This window comes from Falco peregrinus, chromosome 18 (genome assembly GCF_023634155.1).
Source record: "Falco peregrinus isolate bFalPer1 chromosome 18, bFalPer1.pri, whole genome shotgun sequence".
NCBI classification, from domain to species: domain Eukaryota; kingdom Metazoa; phylum Chordata; class Aves; order Falconiformes; family Falconidae; genus Falco; species Falco peregrinus.
The window spans coordinates 6,002,269-6,021,122 of NC_073738.1; the positions used below are offsets into that span (position 1 = coordinate 6,002,269).

Below are 18,854 nucleotides of genomic sequence, written 5' to 3' on the forward strand. Positions count from 1 at the left end.
AGACAAAAAAAAAATTAAAAAAAATAAATAATCCCAACTTGGAATTTGTACGGCTGAGCGGGACACGGGGGGCCTCGCGGCTGCGGTGTCCCGGTTTGCTTGGGTTTCGGTTCTTTTTTTTTGTTGTTGGTTTTTTTTTGAGTTTTTTTGAGTTTTTTGTTTGTTTTTTTTTTTTTTGTATAATAAAGTGAAAAATAATGTTTCTGTTCTCATGTCATTACTATAAAAAATAAAACTTTAGGAAAAAAAAAAAAGCGTGAAGAGTGTTTTTCCCCCACCTGTGTTGTGGCTGGGGGGATCAAGGGGGAGATCACTCGGGGGGGATCCACTTCGGGAGGGATCCCTAGGGGTCATTTGGGGGGCTGGGGGAAATCCATGGGTGTTTGTAGGGAACGCTGGTGGTGGTGGGGGGAAAGCTGGGGTTATTGGTGGAGGGATCCGTAATGGCATAGGGATCTGTTAGGATCACTGCGGGGGCCTGTAGTGGTGACGGTTAGGGGACTCCGTCGGAGCCATTATCTGGGGGGGATCCCTGGGGGTCACTGGGGGGTCTGTAAGGGTAGGAGGGATCCGTGGGGATGGGGGAGATCCATGGGGAAAGGGGGATCTTTGGGAAGGGAGGGGATCCGGGGGGATCCATAGGGGTGGGGGGGACCGTGGGGACGAGGGGGTCCCTGAGACCGGGGAGCCTCGGGGATCGGGCTCCCAGGGGGTTCTGCAGAGGGCCCGGGGAAACCCCCGGGGCACCCGCTGGGAGGGCCCCAGGCCCCGCCCACCACCAGGCCCCGCCCACTCCCGCGCCCCCCGACAAAGTGCCGGCCCCGCGCGGCGGCGGCGGTGGCGGCCGTTCCCATTGGCCGCGCCCCGCACGGCGCCTCCCCATTGGCGGCGGGGCGCGGGGGGCGGGCCGTGCGCGCGCCGGCTGCGGCGCCCCTCCCCTTCCCCTCACCACCCCCCGCCTCGGGCCACCGCCGCCGGGCGGAGGGAGCGCCAGGCCCGGCCCGCTCCGCGCACCGCTCCCGCTGCGGCCCGGCCCCCCCGGCCCGGCCCCGGCTCCGGCCCCGGCCCCGGCCCCGGGAGGGCGGGCGGGCGGCGCTGCCGCCGAGCATGGCGAGCCGCCGCCGGGCCCCGCGGCGGAGCTGCGGGGGCCGCTGACCCGGCCCCGGCCTGGCCCCTCCGGGCCCCTCCGCGCCGGTGAGTGACCGACTGACCCCGCCCAGGCCGCAGTCGCCGTCCTGGGGGCCCCGCCCCGCCGTGGGGCCCCGCACCACCGGAGCGGAGCCCGGTGACCCCGCCCCGGCGGGTCCCGGGCTGCCCCCGCCCCGCGCTGTCTTGGGGCCCCCCCCCCTCGGCCATTGGGGGTCCCCGATCCGCCCGGCCCCGGGCCGGGACCCCCCCGGCACCACCCACCCATGTCCCACGACCCCCCCCCGAGCGCCCCTGCTGGGGCCCCCCGGCCGATTTCCCCCACCTCCACCCCGCTCCGTGGGGCCCCCCAGACCCTGACCCCCCCCTCACCTGCCCTCCAGCCGCCCCCCACCCCAGCTGATGCAGCGCCCCGCTCCTGCGAGGCTCTCCCAGCCGTGTGTCCCCCGGGGGGCTGGCATCGCCCCCCCCTGGCTGGCATCACCCCCGGGGGGGGGGCTGGCAGGGTGCAGCCCCCCCCCACATCCCTTTTGTTCAGCTTCTCTAGGCCTTGCCTGCAGGGGGGGGGGGCAGCACCAGGCAGGCCCCCCCCGCGGGCTCTGCCCGCGCCACACCGGCCTCTCAGCCCAGGAGGGTCCCTGGGGGGCGCGGGCCTGAGCCGATGCCAGCCTGTTTCCTCCTTCCGCGGCAGAGGGAAGAAATCCCTGGCTCAGACCCGGAAGCGGGTGGCTGGGTTGGGGGGAGCAAGAGGACGCCCCCTCCCTGTTCCCGGCCCGGCCCCCCTTCCCCCGGCCCCCTTCCCCCGGCCCAGTGGTTGGCTCGGAACCCCCTCTCCATGGCAACCAGGGGGTGTGACCCACCGGCCAGTAGCCACCGGGTGGGTGCTGGTCGGTGCTGGTCAGAGTGTCTTGGTATGAGTCTAAGGCCCCCCCTCTTTAAACCTGCTGTTGGGGGGGGAGGGGTTTGGGGTGCCCTGTGCATGGGGGGGTCACACAGTGGTCCCTGCCTCCTCCCTCCATCACCTTCAAGGGAGGGTGATGCAGCAAAACCCACCCCGCCTCGGGGGCTGGGGGGGCAGCTTTGGGGTGCAGGGGGGGCACCCCTAGTTCCCTGGGCCCACCTGCAACCCGGAGACGATGCTGGGGGAGCTTCTGGGGGCCTGATGCCTTGGTGATGGCCAGCCATGTCCCAGGCTGACCTTGGGGGGGGGGGGGGGGGCTGGCAGTGGAGCACGGGGGATGTTGTTGCCCCCCCTCCCCACGGCAGCCAGCAGGGAGAGGTCTCTGGGTGAGCAAGGCCCAGGGGGTGGCTGTCCCCCACCCCGGGAAGGAGAGGCTGTCCTGGAATCTGGCAGGGGCCAGGCAGCGGGCCCGAATCCAGGCCCCATCCCCTTGATGCCCATGGTGGGGGCCAGACTGGGGGCCCCCCCTGCTTCCCCCAGCCACCCTGTTCCTGGGGGGTTTAATCCAGGGCTCGGCTTTTTGGGGTTTGGAGCCATCCCAGAAGCCCTGCGGCCTTGCTGGTTCCCTGGGGTGGGGGGCTTGGCTGGGCAGGGGGTGCTGCTGGCTGCGGTGAGGTGCCAGTGTGGCCCCTGCTTCCGTCCCCCCGCCAGTGAGACCCCCGGGTGTCCTGTGCTATGAGCGTTCGGCCTGACTTCTCCACGAGCAGTTGCAAATGAAAATGGAGGATATGTCTTTGTCTGGCCTGGATAACAGCAAACTGGAGGTGAGCGGCCCCCCAGGGCTGTCCCCCTGTCCCCCCCACAGCCCCCATCTCCTCATCTCTCATAGCCCCCCCTCACCCCAGGCCATCGCACACGAGATCTACACGGACCTGGTAGAAGATGCCTGCCTGGGCCTCTGCTTTGAAGTCCACCGGGCGGTCAAGTGCGGATACTTCTTCCTGGACGACACGGACCCTGACAGCATGAAGGACTTCGGTGAGCACCCGCAGCTCCTCAGGGACATGGGGACACTAGCAGTGGGGACATGGCAAGCACCCTGCTCCTGGGGATCAGTTGTGCCCAGGTGTGGGGATTTGGGCGTGAGCAGCGCCGAGGATGGTTGAATGTGCGGTGGCCCAAGCATCCCCCCAGCAGTGCTGGTGCTGCTGGGACACGGCCATCCAGTCGCAGAGGAGCCATTTTGTGAGCCCTGGGGCCAACTGAACCCCAGAGACATTGCCCCAAGGTGTGGCGCTCTGCGCTGGGTGGGTGGGCGTAGGAGATACCCCCTGGCTGTGACGCCACCACCGGTTTCAGGCCCCCAAAGCCGAGCTGAGGATCTGGGAAGGGACTGGCAGCACAAGGAGCACCCGCCCAGAGCAAAGCAGTGGAGAGTGGGATCACAGCCAACGTCACCTCCAGGGCAGAGGGAGGTGGGGGGGGGGGGGGCTGACGCCTGTGCCTCCCACAGAGATCGTGGACCAGCCTGGCGTGGACATCTTCGGGCAGGTGTACAACCAGTGGAAGAACAAGGAGTGCGTGTGCCCCAACTGCAGCCGCAGCATCGCTGCCTCCCGCTTCGCCCCCCACCTGGAGAAGTGCCTGGGCATGGGCCGCAACAGCAGCCGCATCGCCAACCGGCGGTGAGTGCGTCCCCCCAGAAAGCTGGGCTGGGGGCTCCTGCGGACCCCCCTGTGTGGGGAAACTGAGGCACAAGGGGGGAGTGGGGCTGTGTCTCTTCTCACTGTGGGGGCTGCAGTGGAGCCTGGGGTGGAAACTGGACATTCAGGCTCTCCCCCTCCCTTGCTTTTCACCATGGGGGTGTATGCCCATGCCCCCTGGCCCTGGTGTCCTACCTCCAGCTCCTCTTGCTCTAACCTGCTGCATCCTTCCGTCCTGGAAAAGAACCCTAGGAATCCTGGCTCCTCTGTCCCCACCTTCCCTTGGGGGGGCTGCTGGGAAACCCCCATCTTGGATATGGGGCTGGGACTGCTTGGGGTGGGCGTGGCAGAGCTGATGGGGTGTGGGATGGATCCTGGGGTGATAGGGAGGGTGCAGGACAGATCTTGGGGTGCAGGATGGATCCTGGGATACTGGGGAGGGTGCAGGATGGATCCCGGCGGTGGGTCCCTGACCTGCCTCCCCTCCCCGGGCAGGATCGCGAGCAGCAACAACATGAACAAGTCGGAGAGCGACCAGGAGGACAACGATGACATCAACGACAACGACTGGTCCTACGGCTCCGAGAAGAAAGGTGAAGGGATGCAGGGTGCGCGGGTGCTGGCTCGTCTGGGGGTCCCTGGCCACCTGTGAGGGGTGGGGAACACGTTCCGGCTGCCCCGTGGCCCTTGAGCCCCGGTGCTGGGCAGGCATGTGGGGGTCCCCGGCTGCCCCACCCTGGGGGCGTCCCGGCAGCGGCTGCTGCAGCGCTTGGGCCTAAATCCACCAGGAAAGCTAAAATGTATGAACGGTCCCTTCTCTGTCTCTCCCCGCAGCGAAGAAGAGGAAATCGGATAAGGTGAGGGGGCTGGGGGTGAGGGGGCTGGGGGAGCCCGGGGGCACCGTGCACCCCACAACGCCCCCGCTCTCGTTGCAGAACCCCAACTCGCCGCGCAGGTCCAAGTCCCTGAAACACAAAAATGGTGAGGGGGCGGGGCTAGGGCAGGGGGGCGGGGAGGGGGGCTGGGACAGGGACGGGGCGGAGCTGGGGGCGGGGGTTGAATGGGGGCGGGGCTGGGGCAACCAGCAGGGAACGAGGGGGCGGGGCTTGCTCGGGGGTGGGGCTCTCGGGCTGAGCACGGAGGGGGTAGTGGGTACAGGCCGGGGCAGGGACCCTCCTCGCCCCTCCTCACCCCCCCTCGCCCCTTCTCTCTTCTAGGCGAGATCGGCGGGAACCCCGATCCCTTCAAGGTGAGCCCGGGGGCTGGGGGGCGATGGCACCCGACCCCTCTTCCATCCCCTGCGCCGGCCCCGGTCCCCGCCGGCCCTGACCCCGCTCTCTGCCCCCCTCCCCCCCAGTACAGCAACTCGGCAGGAATCAACTACGAGACGCTGGGCCCCGAGGAGCTGCGGACGCTGCTCACCACGGTGCGTGGCCGGGAGGGCGCAGGAGAAGGCCCGTCCCCAGATGGCCGGGGTGTGTGTGGCTGGGGGGCTGCCGGGACCCCTCCCAGCATGGTCCCACCCCGGCAGGGCTGGCTTCCAGCCTGGGAACAGGGACAGTCACACACCCTGAACTTGGTGACAGGGACATGCATCCTCCCCTGGAGAAGCCCTGGCCCCCAGGAGGTCCCAATCCTGGGGGACATAGGGGCTGCTCTGGGGGACAGGCCAGCCCTGGGAGGGTGGGGGTCGCTGGGGCTGGGATCCCCGGGGCCATCCTGCTGGAGTGCAGCTTGGGGGCTGCGTGGCCACTCCGCTGCTCGCTCACCTACCCCTTCTCTCCCCAGCAATGCGGGGTCATCTCTGAGCACACCAAGAAGATGTGCACCAGGTGAGTGTCCTGGGCTTTCCTTGCTCAGTGTGGGGCTGCAGGAGGCTTCATGGGGGTCCCCAGTGTGCCTGGATCCCTGTGGGAGCTGGGGAGGGCACAGTGAAATGCCTGACTCTGCCCCGTGTCTCGTTTGTCAGGTCCCTGCGGTGTCCCCAACACACTGATGAGCAGCGGAGATCGGTCCGAGTCTACCTCCTGGGTCCCTCCGCGTAAGTGAGCGCACACGTGGGGTCTGGAAGGTCCCGGGGCCGCTGTCCTGGTGCAGGGACAGGGACAAGGCCCTGCCACCCAGCATGAGCAGAGACTGGGGGGGCTGCATGGGTGCTGCTCTGGGGATGGGGACAGGGACACCTGCGGGGTGGCCTGGAGGGGATGGAAGCGTAGGGCTGGGGTTGGGATATGCAATCCAGATGGGCAGTGGGGGGCTGGGTTGAGCCCCTGGCATCCCCCACGCACTGAGGGGTGCCGCACTGCGGACTCGGTGCCCCACCGCCTCGTCCCAGGGGCTGGGGACCCTCCGTAATGCCTCTGCCCAGGTCCCTGCCCGAGGCAGAGGGCAGCGTGGAGAATGACAGCTTCGAGGTGGCGGAGAGCCAGGCCATCATGAGCCGGCTGCAGTGGGACGGCTCCTCCGATATCTCGCCCTCCGACTCGGCCTCCTCAAAAGCCAGTGAGTGTTTGGGGGGCAAATCTTGCAGCACAGACCCCTCGGCAGGGGCAAAACTGGGTGTTCCTGGCGTCTCCCCAGCACAGGAGGGGACGGATACAGGCTGTGGCTACCCAAAGCCACCTTGAAGAGTCTGGGGCATCTGCTGGGACATCTTGTCACCCACCTTCCTGGGGTGGGGGGAAAGTTTTGGGGTACATTTTCCTGGGTATAGGTCAGTGATTGGGGGATCTTCTCCCTTCTGGAGGGGCTCTTGCTGGCACAGCTGTTCCCCAAGACCCCCACCTCCTCCCTTTCTCCCCCCTCAGGTACAAACAACTCTGAGTCCCGCAAGACCAAGAAGAAGAAGCCCCACTTGGGGCTGGTGAGCGGAGCCCCGGGGCTGGGCTCCAGCAAGAAGAAGAAGCCCAAGCCCCCCGCGCCCCACACCCCCAGCATCTACGACGACATCAACTGAGCACAGCGGAGCCGATGGCAGGGGGACGGAGAGATGGACAGACTCGGGCTGGGGCAGCCCCTCCCACCCTGGCTGGGGCAGCCTCATGATTCGGACACAAAGCGGGTACCCGGGGCGTGGAGGATGGAGGACTTGGCCATCGCTGCAGGGGGTAGGGGAGGGGGGGGGGCTGGATTTGGGAGCCCCCATTAGAGCCCCCCTCCCCCCAACCCCAGTGCTTCTATTTATTCTGTGACAGTTTCTGTACATGGGTATCCCATCAGGGCTCTGAGGGGGGTGGTCTCTCACTTGGAGATGGGGGCACAACCCCCCTTACCTTCCCACCACCCGCCCAAAAACCAGCTGTGCCCCTTCCCATGCTTGTTTCTCCAGAGCACCCTTACCCCAGCTGGGTGGGGGGCACCTGGGCCCCCAGGGAAGGTCTGGACTGGGGTGCTGGGGGCACCAATCCCTCCTGCCCCACAGCTTTGAGATCACCCCACAGCCTGGGGCTGCTCCCCCTCTCCATGCCCCGGGCCAACACTCGCTGGTCGGGCTGGCTCAGGATGGGGGGAGTGTGATGGGGCGGGGGTGTTCCTGCTTGGAGGAGACAAGTGGGGGACCCCCCCACACCCCAGATCTGCTGTAAGCAGCTGGATTCAGCTGCTGGGGGTGTTCGGGGCCTGGCAGGGCCTGCATGGGACTTGCCCAGGCTCTGGGATGGGGCGGGGGGGCTGTATGCTGCATCCTTCGTGTTTGGGACTGTTCGTGGGGGACACCCAGGGCTATGTCCCCAGCTCGGGGCAGGGGTGGGGCCGCTGTGACCTTCCCTGCTCTGAACTGGCCTCTGTGTGGGGAGGAGGGACACAGCCCAGCTTTGAGGCAGTGCCCCCCTGCCTTGTATCCCCAGGCTGGTGGCCCTAGGGCAGCTCTGTGTCTCCATCCCTGTGGACCTGCTGCTGCAGCCAGAGGGGGTCCTTTGGGACCCCCAGCAGCTCTGGCTGGTGTTTGTACCCCACAGGCTCTGGTCTTCAACCAGTGGGGCTGGGATCAGCATCTCTCTGTGTGGGCCCAGGGAGGACAGGTCCCTCTGGCTGGACCCAGGTCCCCCCCAGCCCAGTGCTAGCCCCCCTCTCCAGCTGTTTTCCACTGCAGGGGCCATGTCGGGGACAGGGTTGGCATCGTCGCCTCTGTTGTACCCCTCCAGTGGCTGTCTGACACCCCAAGTTTGGCTCTGTGTCCCTGGAGGGGTGTTGCTTCTGTCCCCTCCCTGTGCCATGGTAGTGTGGCTCGTCCTTTCGGTGGGGTCTTGCAAATTATGGTGCTCTTGACTCTGGATTCACTATTGTTTTAAAACTGCTGCTAAAGGCTAGTGCTGTGGCAGGACCTGGGGGTGTCCCCACTGATCCCTGGGCACCCCAAACTGCTGGGGGGGGCCAGCTGCATGAGGGGGGACCTCTGTGCGGTCCCTCCCTACCGCAGCTCCTGGCATGGTTTGCGGCTGGGGGGCCTGGCCCCTGGAGCACGCTGAGCTGGCCTTTGCGTGCCCTGGGGCCCTGAGGACAGGGGTCTGGGCACCCAGAAATATGAGGCACCACCCTAGGCCCCCCCTCCAACTGCTTGGGGAGGGCAGTGGCTGGGGGTGGGGGGTGGGCGCAGCTTGAGCCACTCCAGCTGCAGGAGAGGTGCCGCAGTTTGGGGCCCAAGGGGTGTTATGGGGCTGGGGGGCTCGGATATGCCCCATACCCACTCCAGGTCCATGTCCTTGCCCACATGGCAGAGCCAGCGGCCACCCAGGGCCCTCCTGGGCTTGAGACTTGTATTTTTGCGCACGTTCTCCATCCCGTACGGGTAGTTGAGCCGTTGTAAGGTCTGTGTGTCCCATTAGTGGGTTGTGGCTGCCCTTGTAAATAAAACTGCATCTTGACTTGGTATCTCTGGCTCGTGGCTGCTCTTCAGTGCCAGCACTCCGCTTAATTTGTGTCTAATTAAGCAGGGCCATTGTACCCCACCACCCCCATCATCGAGCCTGGCTCTCTCCTCTTGATTTAACAAAAATCCACTTTGTGGGGCGTTTGTGTTTTGTTTTTTTTTTTTTTAAACACAGAAGCGCAGGGAAGGCAGCAGGGTGGTGAGCCACAGTGCCACCGGCAGCGGCCCCTTGGGCAGGAAGGCAAGCCTCAGGCTGACTTACACCTTTTATTTGCTTTAAAAAGTCTCTGGGAGGAAGCCACAGCCTGTTCCGGTGTGGGGCCCTGGGCTCATACCTGCTTTGCCATTCAACCAGGCAGAGACCCTGCCCCAGGGGCAGCTCCTCCCCGGAGCTGTGCTTGAAGCCGTGGTCGGGGGGGGTGGGGGGGGTGGGGGTGGTGGAGGGGAGGAGGAGGAGAGCATCTGGGGGGGGCCACAGCCCCTTCTGGGGGGCAAAGTCCAGCACCAAGACTGGGAAGGAGGCACCCAACTGCTACCGCACCGGCTGAAGAAAGTGGCGCTGATAGGAGCACTGCGCTCCCACAGGGACGGGGCCAGCTCCTGCCCCGCATCGAGTCCCTACTGTCCGTACATCCCAAACACCAGGAAGCTGAACAGGACGGTGACACCAATCAAGGAGACTGTGGCCGGTGCAGTGAAGAGCTGCCGGTAGTTGATGCGGAAATACCAGATAATTGCCAGCACCACCATGACTGTGGGGACCATCAGGTTCCCCGTGCCCAGGGGGAGGCTGCTGGCATCAGGGGCAGTGGTGCTGGGGTCAGGCAGGGCGGTGGCGGTGCTGCAGGAGCGGTGGCAGTGGATAACGCAGTTGTCTGTGATGTGGAGCGAGCGCAGCGTCTGCCCCTGGTCCTGCAGCAGCTGCCCGCGGTAGATGAACTTCATCTGGCTCTCCTGTCCTGGGAAATATTTGCTGCAGGGGGAGGGAAGAGGTCAGGGATGGCAGAGATGCAGCTCACGGATGCACCTGAAGTGATCTGGGGCTGGTGGAAACCCCACCCATCAGAACATCAGGGAGGGGCCCGGGTCAGGGGACATCAACAGCGCTGCCACCACGTGCTGTCTCGTCTTTTAAACCTGTTATTTTAAAATGGGCACCTCCTCGTTATTTTTGGAGGGATCCCTCAGCAAAGCGCTGGGGTAGCAGTGCAGCAAGAACGGACGAAAGCCCTCCACTGTTCTCAGGCAGTTCTCAGACAAGTGCTGCAGGGCCAAGTGCCGCGGCAGGGGGGGGTTGCAATCAGGCAGCACCCCCTCGTGTCCCCCCTCTCCCCTGGGACTTACCTCTTGAGAACCCCCACGGTGTCCTCGGGCCGGACCACAGCTACCTCCTCTGTGTCATTAAGGAATTTGAGCCGGATCTTGATGAAGCCAGGGCACAGGTCGCTCCCCCCTGGGGTGGGCGGCCCCCCCCGGCTGCCCAGGGTGCTGGGCTCAGCGGCCGAGGTCTGTTTGGGCGAGCTCCGGATGTCCAGCAGCGGCTCCAGGCCAGGGTCGGGGGGGCTGCCGCTGCCCCCCTGCTCTGCTGCCAGCCCTGAGGCCGCCCCTGCTTCCTCTTCTGTTTTCTCCTCTGTGTTTTCAGGGACCCTGGGGGGTTCTGGGGCCTCGGCTGCCCCCGCTGTCCCCACGTACCGCTCCATGTGGCCAAGCCGGATGACTGCCGCATCCCCCGCCGTGACGATCGTTCCCAAAAGCTGGCCGCTGCTGTCAGCGACGTAGGTAGACAGCCACGCCAGGACCAGCGCCAAGACCAGCGCCACCACGCTGGCCATCACCGTCACCTCGTCCCCCAGCCCTTGGATGAAGGCGGTGGCCGGTGGCTCCATCTCCGGAGGGGGCTGGAGCAGCCGCGATGCCCCCGCTCAGCCCAGCTCTCTTGCCACCGAGCCCCCGTGCCCAGCGGGGACCCCCGCGGCTGCTTCGTGGTCACGTTGGGCCGTGAAATGACCCCCGCTGCTGCCGCCGCCGCGCAAGGGGCGAAGGGACAGAGACTCCCGCACCGCAGGGGCTTCCCCTCCGTTACCGGGGCCGGGGCTGGCAGCGCTCGGCGATCGCGAGGCTCGGAGGTGACGGCCCGGTCCCGCCGAGGGGAGCGCAGCGCCTGTAACAACAAGCCGAGCTGGGACGGAGCCCTGCGGCTCACCGGCCCGGGGGGTTCCCGCAGCCCTCGGTGCCCGGTTCGGGCCAGGCCCGCCCCGGAGGGGGGCAGCGCCAGCTGCCAGCGGGGCGAGGGGCGACGTTACCGTCGGGCCAAGCCGTCCCGGCTGGTCCCGCAGTCGGCCCCGAGCCCGGCCCCCCCGGGGAAGCGGCACGGTCCAAGCGGGGGGTGCCGAACCGCCGGTGGGGCTTTATCCGGGGCGGCGGCGCCGCTCGGGGGGGAGGAGAGGCCTGGCAGGCCCGAGGGTCCCAGCCGGGGTGTCGCCCTGCCAGGCCCGGAGGGTACCGCTAGGCCCAGGCTGTCCTGGGGACCCGTCTGTGCCCCGCCGCGCCGGGGGTCCCGCCCGCACCCACCGCGTCCCGCCGCCGCCCGCGCGCCGGAAGCGCCACGTCACTCAGCGCCGCCGAGGGACAGGGCCGCGGGCGCGCACGCGTCTCGTCACGCCCTCTGGGCGGGGCCCGGCGCACGCTGATAGCGCAAGGCGCGGGGACACGCCCCCGGCGGACCGGAAGTGGGCGGTGCCTATCAGAGAAGGCGGGGCGCGGCGGGGCGGGGCAGTGGGTGCCCGGGTTGTCCCCAGGCCTGTCACCGCCCGGGGCCCGGCACCGCCCGGGCCTTGGCCGCCCTCTCTGGGGACTGCCCGCCCCAGGGGCTCAGCCACCACCCCCGGGCCCCGCCAGCCCCTGGCTCTGTGTCTGCCCTCGGTCCCCTGCCCCGTCCCCCCGCCCCCCCCCCGGTGCCAGTCGCCGCGGGGAAGGAGCCGCGCCGAGAGCCGCCTCTGCAACGTCCTTTAATGCCACCGGTGCCCCCGGGGGGGGATACCCACGGGAGGGGAGGGGAGGGGAGGGTCAGCCCTGGAGGGGGATACAGGACTTCCGGCCCCCCCTTGCCCCCATCCCGTCACGGGGGGCACCCTCAGGAGATGAGCCCCTCGAGGGGCAGCTGGAGGTAGCAGCGCAGGGGGGGCGGCAGGGCCAGCTTGGGGATGGCGGCGTGGCAGCGGGTGCCCAGGCACCGCCGGACAGCGCAGCGGGCCAGGTGCTGCAGCCGCCGTGGCTGCCCCGCCATGCGCACCACCGAGGCATAGAAATCCGGGTGCTCCTGCAAAGGAAGGGCACAGAGGCATGGGGGTGAGTGACCTGGGCCTGGGGGGGGGGGAGGTGCAGGGCATGCTGGGGTACCCCACAGCCCCTTACCTCCCACAGCTCAGGGGGCACAGCCCCCAGCCAGCCCTCGGCAGGGGGGATGCGGTCATAGGCATTGAGCACCAGCTCCAGTGCTGGCGGGTACCGGCAGCAAAACTTGAGCATCTGCCGAAAAAGACGTGTCACCGAGGGGCGGCTGCCACCCAGGCCCCCCACAGCACCCCCCTGGGTGCCCACCTTGGGGTGGACGGGGCCGGCACCGTGGCCGAGGAGGAGGGCGATGGTCTCCTCAGGGTGCTGATGCCGGTACTCCTCAACGGCGTGGAGGGCACAGTCCATGGGGGTGTAGCCAGCGCAGTTGGGGACGGTGGCATTGGCGCCGTGGTGCAGCAGCAGCCGCGCCAGCCGGGGCTGCCCGTTGGCACAGGCGTTGTGCAGCGGCGTGTGGTCCTTGCGGCCCGCGGCCCCAGGGTCAGCGCCGGCTGCCAGCAGCAGCTCTGCCACCCGGTAGTAGCGCTCGGCGTCATCAGGGCGCTCGGCAGCAGCACAGGCAGCGTTCAGGGGGGTCTCGCCTTGGTGCGTGCGGTGTGCGGGGTCGGCGCCGTGGTGCAGGTACAGCTCTGTGTGGGCCACCAGCCCCTGCCGCGCCGCCACGTGCAGCGCCGTCACCTGCCGCTCCCGCGTCCCCAGGTTCACCCGCGCCCCATGTGCCAGCAGCAGCTCCGCACACCTGGGGGGATGTGGCGGGTGAGACGGGCCGGGGGGACCCTGTGCCGCGGAGACCCCGGGCACCTCCCGGCCCCCCCCAGGGACCAGCGAGACGCGGGGGCGGCGGCGTGGGGTCCCGCTGTTGGGCGGGGCTTACCGGTGGGGGCGGAGCCTAACATGCAGATGAAGCCGCCGGGGGGCTAGGGAGTGGGCGTGGCTTTTGTGGCAGGTGAGGGCAGGGGTGGGTGTGTGGGCAGGGTTTGGCATGCGGATGAGGCTGTGGGTGGGGCTTGGTGGGCGGGGCTTGGCATGCAGATAAGGCTGTGGGCGGTGATTGGTAGGTGGGGCTCGGTATACAAATGAGACTGCGGTGCTTTCCGTGGTGGGTGGGACTTAGTGTGCAAATGAGATTGTGGGCGGGTTTATCATGCAGATGAGGTTGTGGGCGGGGCCGGACATGCACATAAGGCTGTGGGCGGGACTTGGTGTCCGTGCCGTATGGGCGGGGCCCGGCCTGCAGATGAGCCCCGCCCTAGGACGGGGCCTGCGCGCGGTTGGCTGGAGCACGGGTGGGGCCCGTATGCAGATGAGGGGGCGGGGCCGTACGGGAGGCTCTCCGGCGCCGCGCAGAGGTGCAGGGGGGCGGCGCCCTCGGCGCTCAGCACGTTGGGGTCGGCGCCGAAGGCCAGCAGCAGGCGGGCACAGTCGGGGTGGGGGGCGGCCACGCTGTCGTGCAGGGGGGCCCGGCCGCCCACCACCGCGTCCACCTCCGCCCCCCGCAGCAGCAGGTGCCGGGCGCAGTCCCCGAAGCCCCGGCCGGCCGCGATGCGCAGCGCCGACGTCTGCTGCCGGCGGGGGCTCAGCACCCACAGCCCTGCCAGGGGGTGGGGAGGTGTTCAGCCGGGGCACTCCCGGGGGCTGCCGCCGCTTGGCAGCCCCCCGTTCCGCCGCCCAGCCCAGGGGGCCGATGTGAACCCCCACACAGCCCCTGGCGAGGAAGAGCCTGGGCAGAGCAAACCCTGGATCGCGCCCTGCTTTCCCAGGGCACCCTCCATCCCACCACCCCCAGCTGGAGCAGCCAGCCCTGGACCCTCAGCCGTCACTCCTCATCCTGCTCCCCTCACCCCCTCCCACTCCCTGTTGTTTTTCAGGGAAGGACACGGACCCCCCACCAGCCCCCCACCTCATACCCTGCTCCGGCGACCACACCAGCTCCTCGCTGACCATCTCCATGACCAGGTTTGTGGTGATCTCGTCCTTAAAGATGCTCTGGATGCGCAGGAGGTCCCCGGTGTACAGGGCATTGTGGACTGCAGGGTCCCGGCAGTACTGAGGCCGCCGGGCTGGGGGCAGGGGGGGCCGGGGGCTTGCCGGCAGGAACCGCCGCGTGGCCCATTCCCGAGCCAGGGCTCGTCGGCGATCCTCCTGCTCCAGCAGCTCCCGCTGGAGCCGCAGCGAGCGCAAGGCCGAGGAGGTGAAGGCGAAGGTTTCCTGGGCCATAGGCACCCTAGGAGGGCAAGGGGAAGCTGGGGGGCAGCAAGTGGCCTCTGGTGCCTGGAGGGGTTTATAAATAGGGCTGTGCCCCACGCTCAAATGCTGAATCAAGAGCCCAAGCCTGGCCACCCTATAAATAACTCCCCTGGCTGGTAAACAGAGTCACATTGGTTTGGGGCTGCCAGGGAGTTTAACCTGTTGATGGGTCAGAGATGGGGATGGATCTGTGGGGCTGGGGTCTGCGTGCCCCCCAACCTGCAGGGCTTGGGCTGAGGCTGCACAAGCCCCAGGGGGTAACAGCACCTTGTGCCCAGGAGTCTGGGGTGCTGCAGCTCAGCAGGGAGGGGACAGAAGGGCACCGCTGGCTGCAGCGGCAGAGGAGATGGTGACACATATGCAGACAGGGCAAGGCAGGTACAGAACAGCCCTTTAATGCAGGTTTGGGAGCCAAGAGGGGCCAGCCTGCCCGCAGGAGTGGGGACAGGCACTGAGGCCGTGTCCACCCAAGACCCCCTGGGTCCCCCCAGCTCTTGGCTCCAGAACAAACATGACGATACTGAGGAAGGAGCAGGCGGGTGGGTGGTCAATGCATCACCTGCTTGCTCAGCTCCCTTGCCGGGCCATGGTGCAACCCAGGCTGTGGCAGTGGTAACCTCCTGGTGCCTCCCCGGCCCCCTGGCCATGCTGCAGCCCCCCGAGGTCAGCAGCAGTCAGCTTGGGCTGGAGCAGAGAAGAAATCCTCAGGCAGCTCTCCCAGGAGCCCATCCAGGTCATCTGCACAAGCACAAGGAAGATGAAATTCATGAGTTTTACGCGTGCATAGTGGAGGAATCAAGCCCACGTACTAGGGACACAGTGGGACGAGACGCCCCTTTGGCACTGCCCAGGGGGGAGACTGCCCAGCCCCAGGATGGGTTCTCCACATAACATCAAGCTTTCCCTCCCCATGTGGCACGGGCCCAGCTCACCCATGTCGCAGGCATCAGCTCCCACCAGGTCTTCTTGCCCAGGCCCGGGGTGCTGCAGGTGCAGGGAGAAGCCCCCAGGAGACTGCTCTGTGCTGTGGCTCCCTGTCCCCGATTGTCCCCCATCCCCAGGGCCAGGGACACCCTGGGGGGGCTGTGCGTGGTGGTCCAGGAGTAGCCCAGCCTTAGCAGGGACCTGCAAAACCCAGCAAAGATGAACTGTTGGGGGCCCACAGAAGGATTTATCTGTCCCTCCCAAGCCGCCCCCCACCTCCCCAATTACTCTTGAGGGTCCCTGCAGCCCGTACCCCGTGGTAATACCCCTGGGAGTCCCGGCATCCCCATCCCTCCAGGGCCAGCAGCACCATGCCCTCCCTCACCTCCCGTTGCGAGAAGCTGCCCTCGGGCTCCGGTGGGAAGATCTTGAGCAGGTTATTGGAGGTGACGTTGAGGTAGTGGTTGCGGTGGGACGGGGAGAAGACACCCACCTGTTGAGGACAAAGTGGTGGGTCAGACCCAGAGCTCCAGTTTCTGCTGGTGCCACTGGCCACAGCCTGGGGGGGAGCTGGAGCAGCCCCCTGTCCTGTTCCTCTGGGATGCGAGCTGGGCGGCTGGACACGGTGACCATGGGTTAGTGGCACCTGCAGCAGGAACGGCCCCAAAGGCCTCACTGCTGCTGGAGATCTGCCTCCACATCCCCTACCTGCTTCAGGAGCAGCACTGAGCCGGGCCTGAGCTCACTCTGTCTCTCTTCCAGCAGCAGACGATGCACCGTGCCCTGCATCTCTCCTGCAGATGAGGAGGGGACCCATTAGCCATGGGGAGCGATGGCCAGGACCCCCAACACGGGCACAAGCGTGGCTGCACTCACCAGTCGGGTCCCTGAACACGGCACCAGCATCGATGTTGGTCCTGGTCAGTGTCTTGATCATTACCGCCATGCTGGGGACCTTGTTCTTTGGGAGCTGCTTTAGGGCTGCCTGCCCACAGAGACCCTCATCACACCGATGTCCCCAAGGGCAGCCCCACAGGGGCACAGGATGTCTCCAGTCAGCCCACCTCAGCCCCCTCCCCACATTGATGCCTGGCCCTGGAAACAGCTCCAGGGAGCAAGGGGAGAGATGGGAAGCCGAGTCCCCAGAGCCAGTGCCCTCACCAACCTTCCGCAGCACCATGACCACACTGTAGGTCCTGAGGAAGCAGCCAGGGTCCCTCTCATCCAGACCCAGCTCTGTCTTCATGGCAAGCCAGGGGCCTTTCCCGAAATCCTCTTCCGTGGGTGGTGAGGCGCTGGGCAGTCCCTGGACAGGACAACCGTGGTCACCACCCTAGCACATCTCATGGCCCCGTTGCAGCAAGAGGGGAGCCCCAGGGACCCCCTCCCCTTCCAACATCATCCTCTAAAAGCCATGGCCTGGGGACTGCCCGCAGCAGCAGCACTGGTATTCACATCCGGATCTGTGCTGGAGTAGGGGGGTTACCTCCATCCGTGGTTTCATCACAGCCCCATGAGCTGGAGTTTGGGGAGCAGAAACAAGGATGTTCTCCAGTAGCTTCCCAGCATGCTGATGGGAGAAACAGAGATGTCCAGGGGTTTGTGTCTCCTCACCAGCTCAGCCCATCCCATCCCATCCCCTGCACCTACCTGCTGGGGCAGGATCCCAGCTGGTCCTGGGAACCGGCGAGTCTTCCCCTGCAGTGGGAGTCGGGGGGCAGCCCCAGGTGCTTTGCTGGCCGCTGTCACCAGCTGCACAAGGTGGTTGGTGACCACTGGTGTCTGCAAGCTGCCCGGGGCTGGCCCGAGCAGCTGCCTTGGCGGGGGCTCCACACTGCTTACCAAGGCCGGCGGGTTCGTGGGGGGCCTGGGGGGCAGCTGGGACGGGGGGCAGCCCTGCCGGGGTGCCTGTGCAGTGGGGGGCTGGGACACCCATGGCCCCACAGAGGAGCTGCTCGCTGTGGGCTGGCATAGGGGCACTTGGAAAGGCCTCAGGGCTGGACCCCTGGGTGCGGGGATGAAGCCCCCGGAGCCACCTGGGCTTCCCAGGGGGGTGGGCGGCTGGGGGGGGCAGGCACTGGCTGCGCTGGGCCGCAGCACCAGCTTGGGAGCAGGAGCTGCCTGTGGGGTGGGCAGGGGGCCCTGCCTATCCTCTGCCCTGCCGGAGCCGGGTGGCACCAGCTCGTCTCCCACCCGCAGCTTCTTGGGGGCCACCCGCTCCTGGGGGCTCCCCTGCCCTGTGCGCACCCACGGGGGCTTCTCCCACTGCCCGGTCCCCGCCAGCAGCTCGGGGCCCTCCAGCTCCATGCAGGCTGCCAGGAACAGGTCGTTGTCCAGCTCATCCTGGGGAGCTGCTCCCCGGGCCGGGGGTCCCCCGCAGCCCGTGGGCTGCTCCCCCTGCCTGGCCAGGGGCCGCAGGCCAGGGGCTTTACCGGGACCGCGACCAGGCTGGGGTCCCAGCGGGCGGAGGGGCTGCGCGCAGGGAGGCGGCGGGCCATGGCCGGGGGACAGGCGCCCGGGGACCACGAACTGGTTCTCCGCATCCTCCACGGCGGAGAGGAAATCCTGCGGAAAGAGGTGCGGGGAGCCGGGCAGCGCCGCGCCGAGGGGGCCGGCCAGAACCGACCCCACGGCCCCCGGGGGAGCTACCGCCGCCGAACGGGCACCAGCGCCCGCTGCCAGCTCCGTGGGGAGGCGCCGGGCCCGGTGCTGCCCCCGCGTCTGTCCCGGTGCCAGGCGGGGGCCATCCCGCCCCGTCCCTCACCTCATCCGCCAAGTCCCCGTCGGCCCCGAACAGCTTCTGGAGGCGGCCGGCCTGTGGGAAGGAGGTGCAGCCGGGGTGGGGGCCGGTCGCGGGGCGCCCCCCCCGTGCGAGCCCCCAGGACCGCCCCGTCCCACAGGCGGCCCGTGGGGCTCCCGCCCCCTCCCCACAGGCCGGCCCACCCCGCGCAGCCGGAGCGGACCCCGGGGGCCCCACGGCGGCGGCCTTCCCCACCCGCCTAGGCTCCCCCCCGGGAGCCGGGCTCACCCCAAACCTCCGCATGGGGACCCCGGGCCGCCTGCCCCCACTCCCGTTACCATGGCAGCGGCGCAGGCCCCGCAGCCGGAAGTGGGCCCGGCCGGGCCGCGAACCCACGGCTGCGGGGAGGGCGGGCGGGAACGGCCCCTTTAAGGGCCTCGCACCGCCTGTCGGCGGGCAGCAACCGCGGCCGCGCCCCTTAAAGGGGAGGTGGCAGCGCCCCCCGCCGGCCCGCCCGCCCCAAGGGTCCCCCCCGCCCCGCGCTCACACCACACCCCTCCCCCCCGCCGGGCACCCACGCGTGTGAGTGTCCGCGCTGGTCCCCGGCGGTGACTCACGGCGGCCCCGGCCCGACATGACTCACCCCCGCGCGCCCACGCGTGGGCCTCACGCGCAGAGCGGCCCCGGGGGACCTGTCCCGTCCCCCCCTCAGCGCTGTCTCACACACGCGCGTGCAATTGCACAAGCAGGGGCTACCAGCCGGTGGGGCAGGAACGCGCGTGTGCATGCGTGTGAGGGCACGCCAGCCCCTCGTGCATGCACACGCGTGTGCAGCGGCACACAGGCTGCCGTGGAGCGAGCACACATGTACCAGTGCACACCCACTTGCCATAGGCACGCTCACACGTGTGCACCGCACTGCCAGCTTGTTGCACACGGATATTCACACATGTGCATCCATACACTTGTGTA

General features: G+C 67.8%; 4 protein-coding genes across 7 annotated transcripts; 1 reads left to right on the plus strand and 3 right to left on the minus strand.

Annotated features, from left to right (window-relative positions):
• Nucleotides 1-953: 953 nt before the first annotated feature.
• Nucleotides 954-8,619, plus strand: ATXN7L3 (ataxin 7 like 3). Of its 2 annotated transcripts, XM_055790006.1 has the most exons (13): nt 955-1,194; nt 2,759-2,871; nt 2,953-3,085; nt 3,561-3,732; nt 4,246-4,343; nt 4,585-4,607; nt 4,686-4,731; nt 4,968-4,999; nt 5,108-5,176; nt 5,539-5,582; nt 5,720-5,791; nt 6,119-6,252; nt 6,558-8,619. In XM_055790006.1, exons 2-13 carry the CDS (start codon nt 2,821-2,823, stop codon nt 6,704-6,706), a joined length of 1,023 nt encoding a protein of 340 aa, XP_055645981.1. In that variant the 5' UTR covers nt 955-1,194; nt 2,759-2,820; the 3' UTR covers nt 6,707-8,619. The 2 variants fall into 2 exon arrangements, with proteins under 2 accessions (XP_055645980.1, XP_055645981.1); XM_055790005.1 differs by having other exon boundaries at nt 954-1,194; nt 4,585-4,731.
• A 251-nt stretch (nt 8,620-8,870) lies between these two features.
• TMUB2 (transmembrane and ubiquitin like domain containing 2) lies at nt 8,871-11,278 on the minus strand. 2 transcript variants are annotated; one of them, XM_055790008.1, is made up of 3 exons: nt 11,189-11,278; nt 9,962-10,778; nt 8,871-9,590 (listed from the first exon to the last, which is right to left on the minus strand). In XM_055790008.1, exons 2-3 carry the CDS (start codon nt 10,501-10,503, stop codon nt 9,236-9,238), a joined length of 897 nt encoding a protein of 298 aa, XP_055645983.1. In that variant the 5' UTR covers nt 10,504-10,778; nt 11,189-11,278; the 3' UTR covers nt 8,871-9,235. The 2 variants fall into 2 exon arrangements, with proteins under 2 accessions (XP_055645983.1, XP_055645982.1); XM_055790007.1 differs by having other exon boundaries at nt 10,921-11,230.
• A 328-nt stretch (nt 11,279-11,606) lies between these two features.
• Nucleotides 11,607-14,532, minus strand: ASB16 (ankyrin repeat and SOCS box containing 16). Its single transcript, XM_055790039.1, has 5 exons — nt 13,879-14,532; nt 13,295-13,562; nt 12,218-12,710; nt 12,032-12,145; nt 11,607-11,936 (listed from the first exon to the last, which is right to left on the minus strand). Exons 1-5 carry the CDS (start codon nt 14,186-14,188, stop codon nt 11,751-11,753), a joined length of 1,371 nt encoding a protein of 456 aa, XP_055646014.1. The 5' UTR covers nt 14,189-14,532; the 3' UTR covers nt 11,607-11,750.
• A 65-nt stretch (nt 14,533-14,597) lies between these two features.
• HROB (homologous recombination factor with OB-fold) lies at nt 14,598-18,334 on the minus strand. 2 transcript variants are annotated; one of them, XM_055790038.1, is made up of 10 exons: nt 18,221-18,334; nt 17,907-17,957; nt 16,793-17,707; nt 16,629-16,712; nt 16,308-16,448; nt 16,019-16,127; nt 15,851-15,936; nt 15,528-15,635; nt 15,151-15,343; nt 14,598-14,956 (listed from the first exon to the last, which is right to left on the minus strand). In XM_055790038.1, exons 1-10 carry the CDS (start codon nt 18,221-18,223, stop codon nt 14,883-14,885), a joined length of 1,764 nt encoding a protein of 587 aa, XP_055646013.1. In that variant the 5' UTR covers nt 18,224-18,334; the 3' UTR covers nt 14,598-14,882. The 2 variants fall into 2 exon arrangements, with proteins under 2 accessions (XP_055646013.1, XP_055646012.1); XM_055790037.1 differs by lacking the exon at nt 18,221-18,334 and adding an exon at nt 18,171-18,202.
• Between the last annotated feature and the right edge of the window lie 520 nt (nt 18,335-18,854).

Bases quoted from the DNA above. Each gene is read 5' to 3' on its own strand.
- ATXN7L3 (XM_055790005.1), top strand. From the start codon at position 2,821: ATGAAAATGGAGGATATGTCTTTGTCTGGCCTGGATAACAGCAAACTG. The intron at 3,733-4,245 runs GTGAGTGCGTCC...CTCCCCGGGCAG, and splicing joins AGCCGCATCGCCAACCGGCG to GATCGCGAGCAGCAACAACA. The intron at 5,583-5,719 runs GTGAGTGTCCTG...CTCGTTTGTCAG, and splicing joins ACCAAGAAGATGTGCACCAG to GTCCCTGCGGTGTCCCCAAC.
- TMUB2 (XM_055790008.1), bottom strand. From the start codon at position 10,503: ATGGAGCCACCGGCCACCGCCTTCATCCAAGGGCTGGGGGACGAGGTG. The intron at 9,591-9,961 runs GTAAGTCCCAGG...CTCCCCCTGCAG, and splicing joins ACCGTGGGGGTTCTCAAGAG to CAAATATTTCCCAGGACAGG.
- ASB16 (XM_055790039.1), bottom strand. From the start codon at position 14,188: ATGGCCCAGGAAACCTTCGCCTTCACCTCCTCGGCCTTGCGCTCGCTG. The intron at 12,146-12,217 runs GTGGGCACCCAG...CTTTTTCGGCAG, and splicing joins CCGGCCCCGTCCACCCCAAG to ATGCTCAAGTTTTGCTGCCG. The intron at 11,937-12,031 runs GTAAGGGGCTGT...CTTCCTTTGCAG, and splicing joins TGCCCCCTGAGCTGTGGGAG to GAGCACCCGGATTTCTATGC.
- HROB (XM_055790037.1), bottom strand. The intron at 16,128-16,307 runs GTTGGTGAGGGC...CTCTGTGGGCAG, and splicing joins TGGTCATGGTGCTGCGGAAG to GCAGCCCTAAAGCAGCTCCC. The intron at 15,636-15,850 runs GTAGGGGATGTG...TGTCCTCAACAG, and splicing joins CAGTGCTGCTCCTGAAGCAG to GTGGGTGTCTTCTCCCCGTC.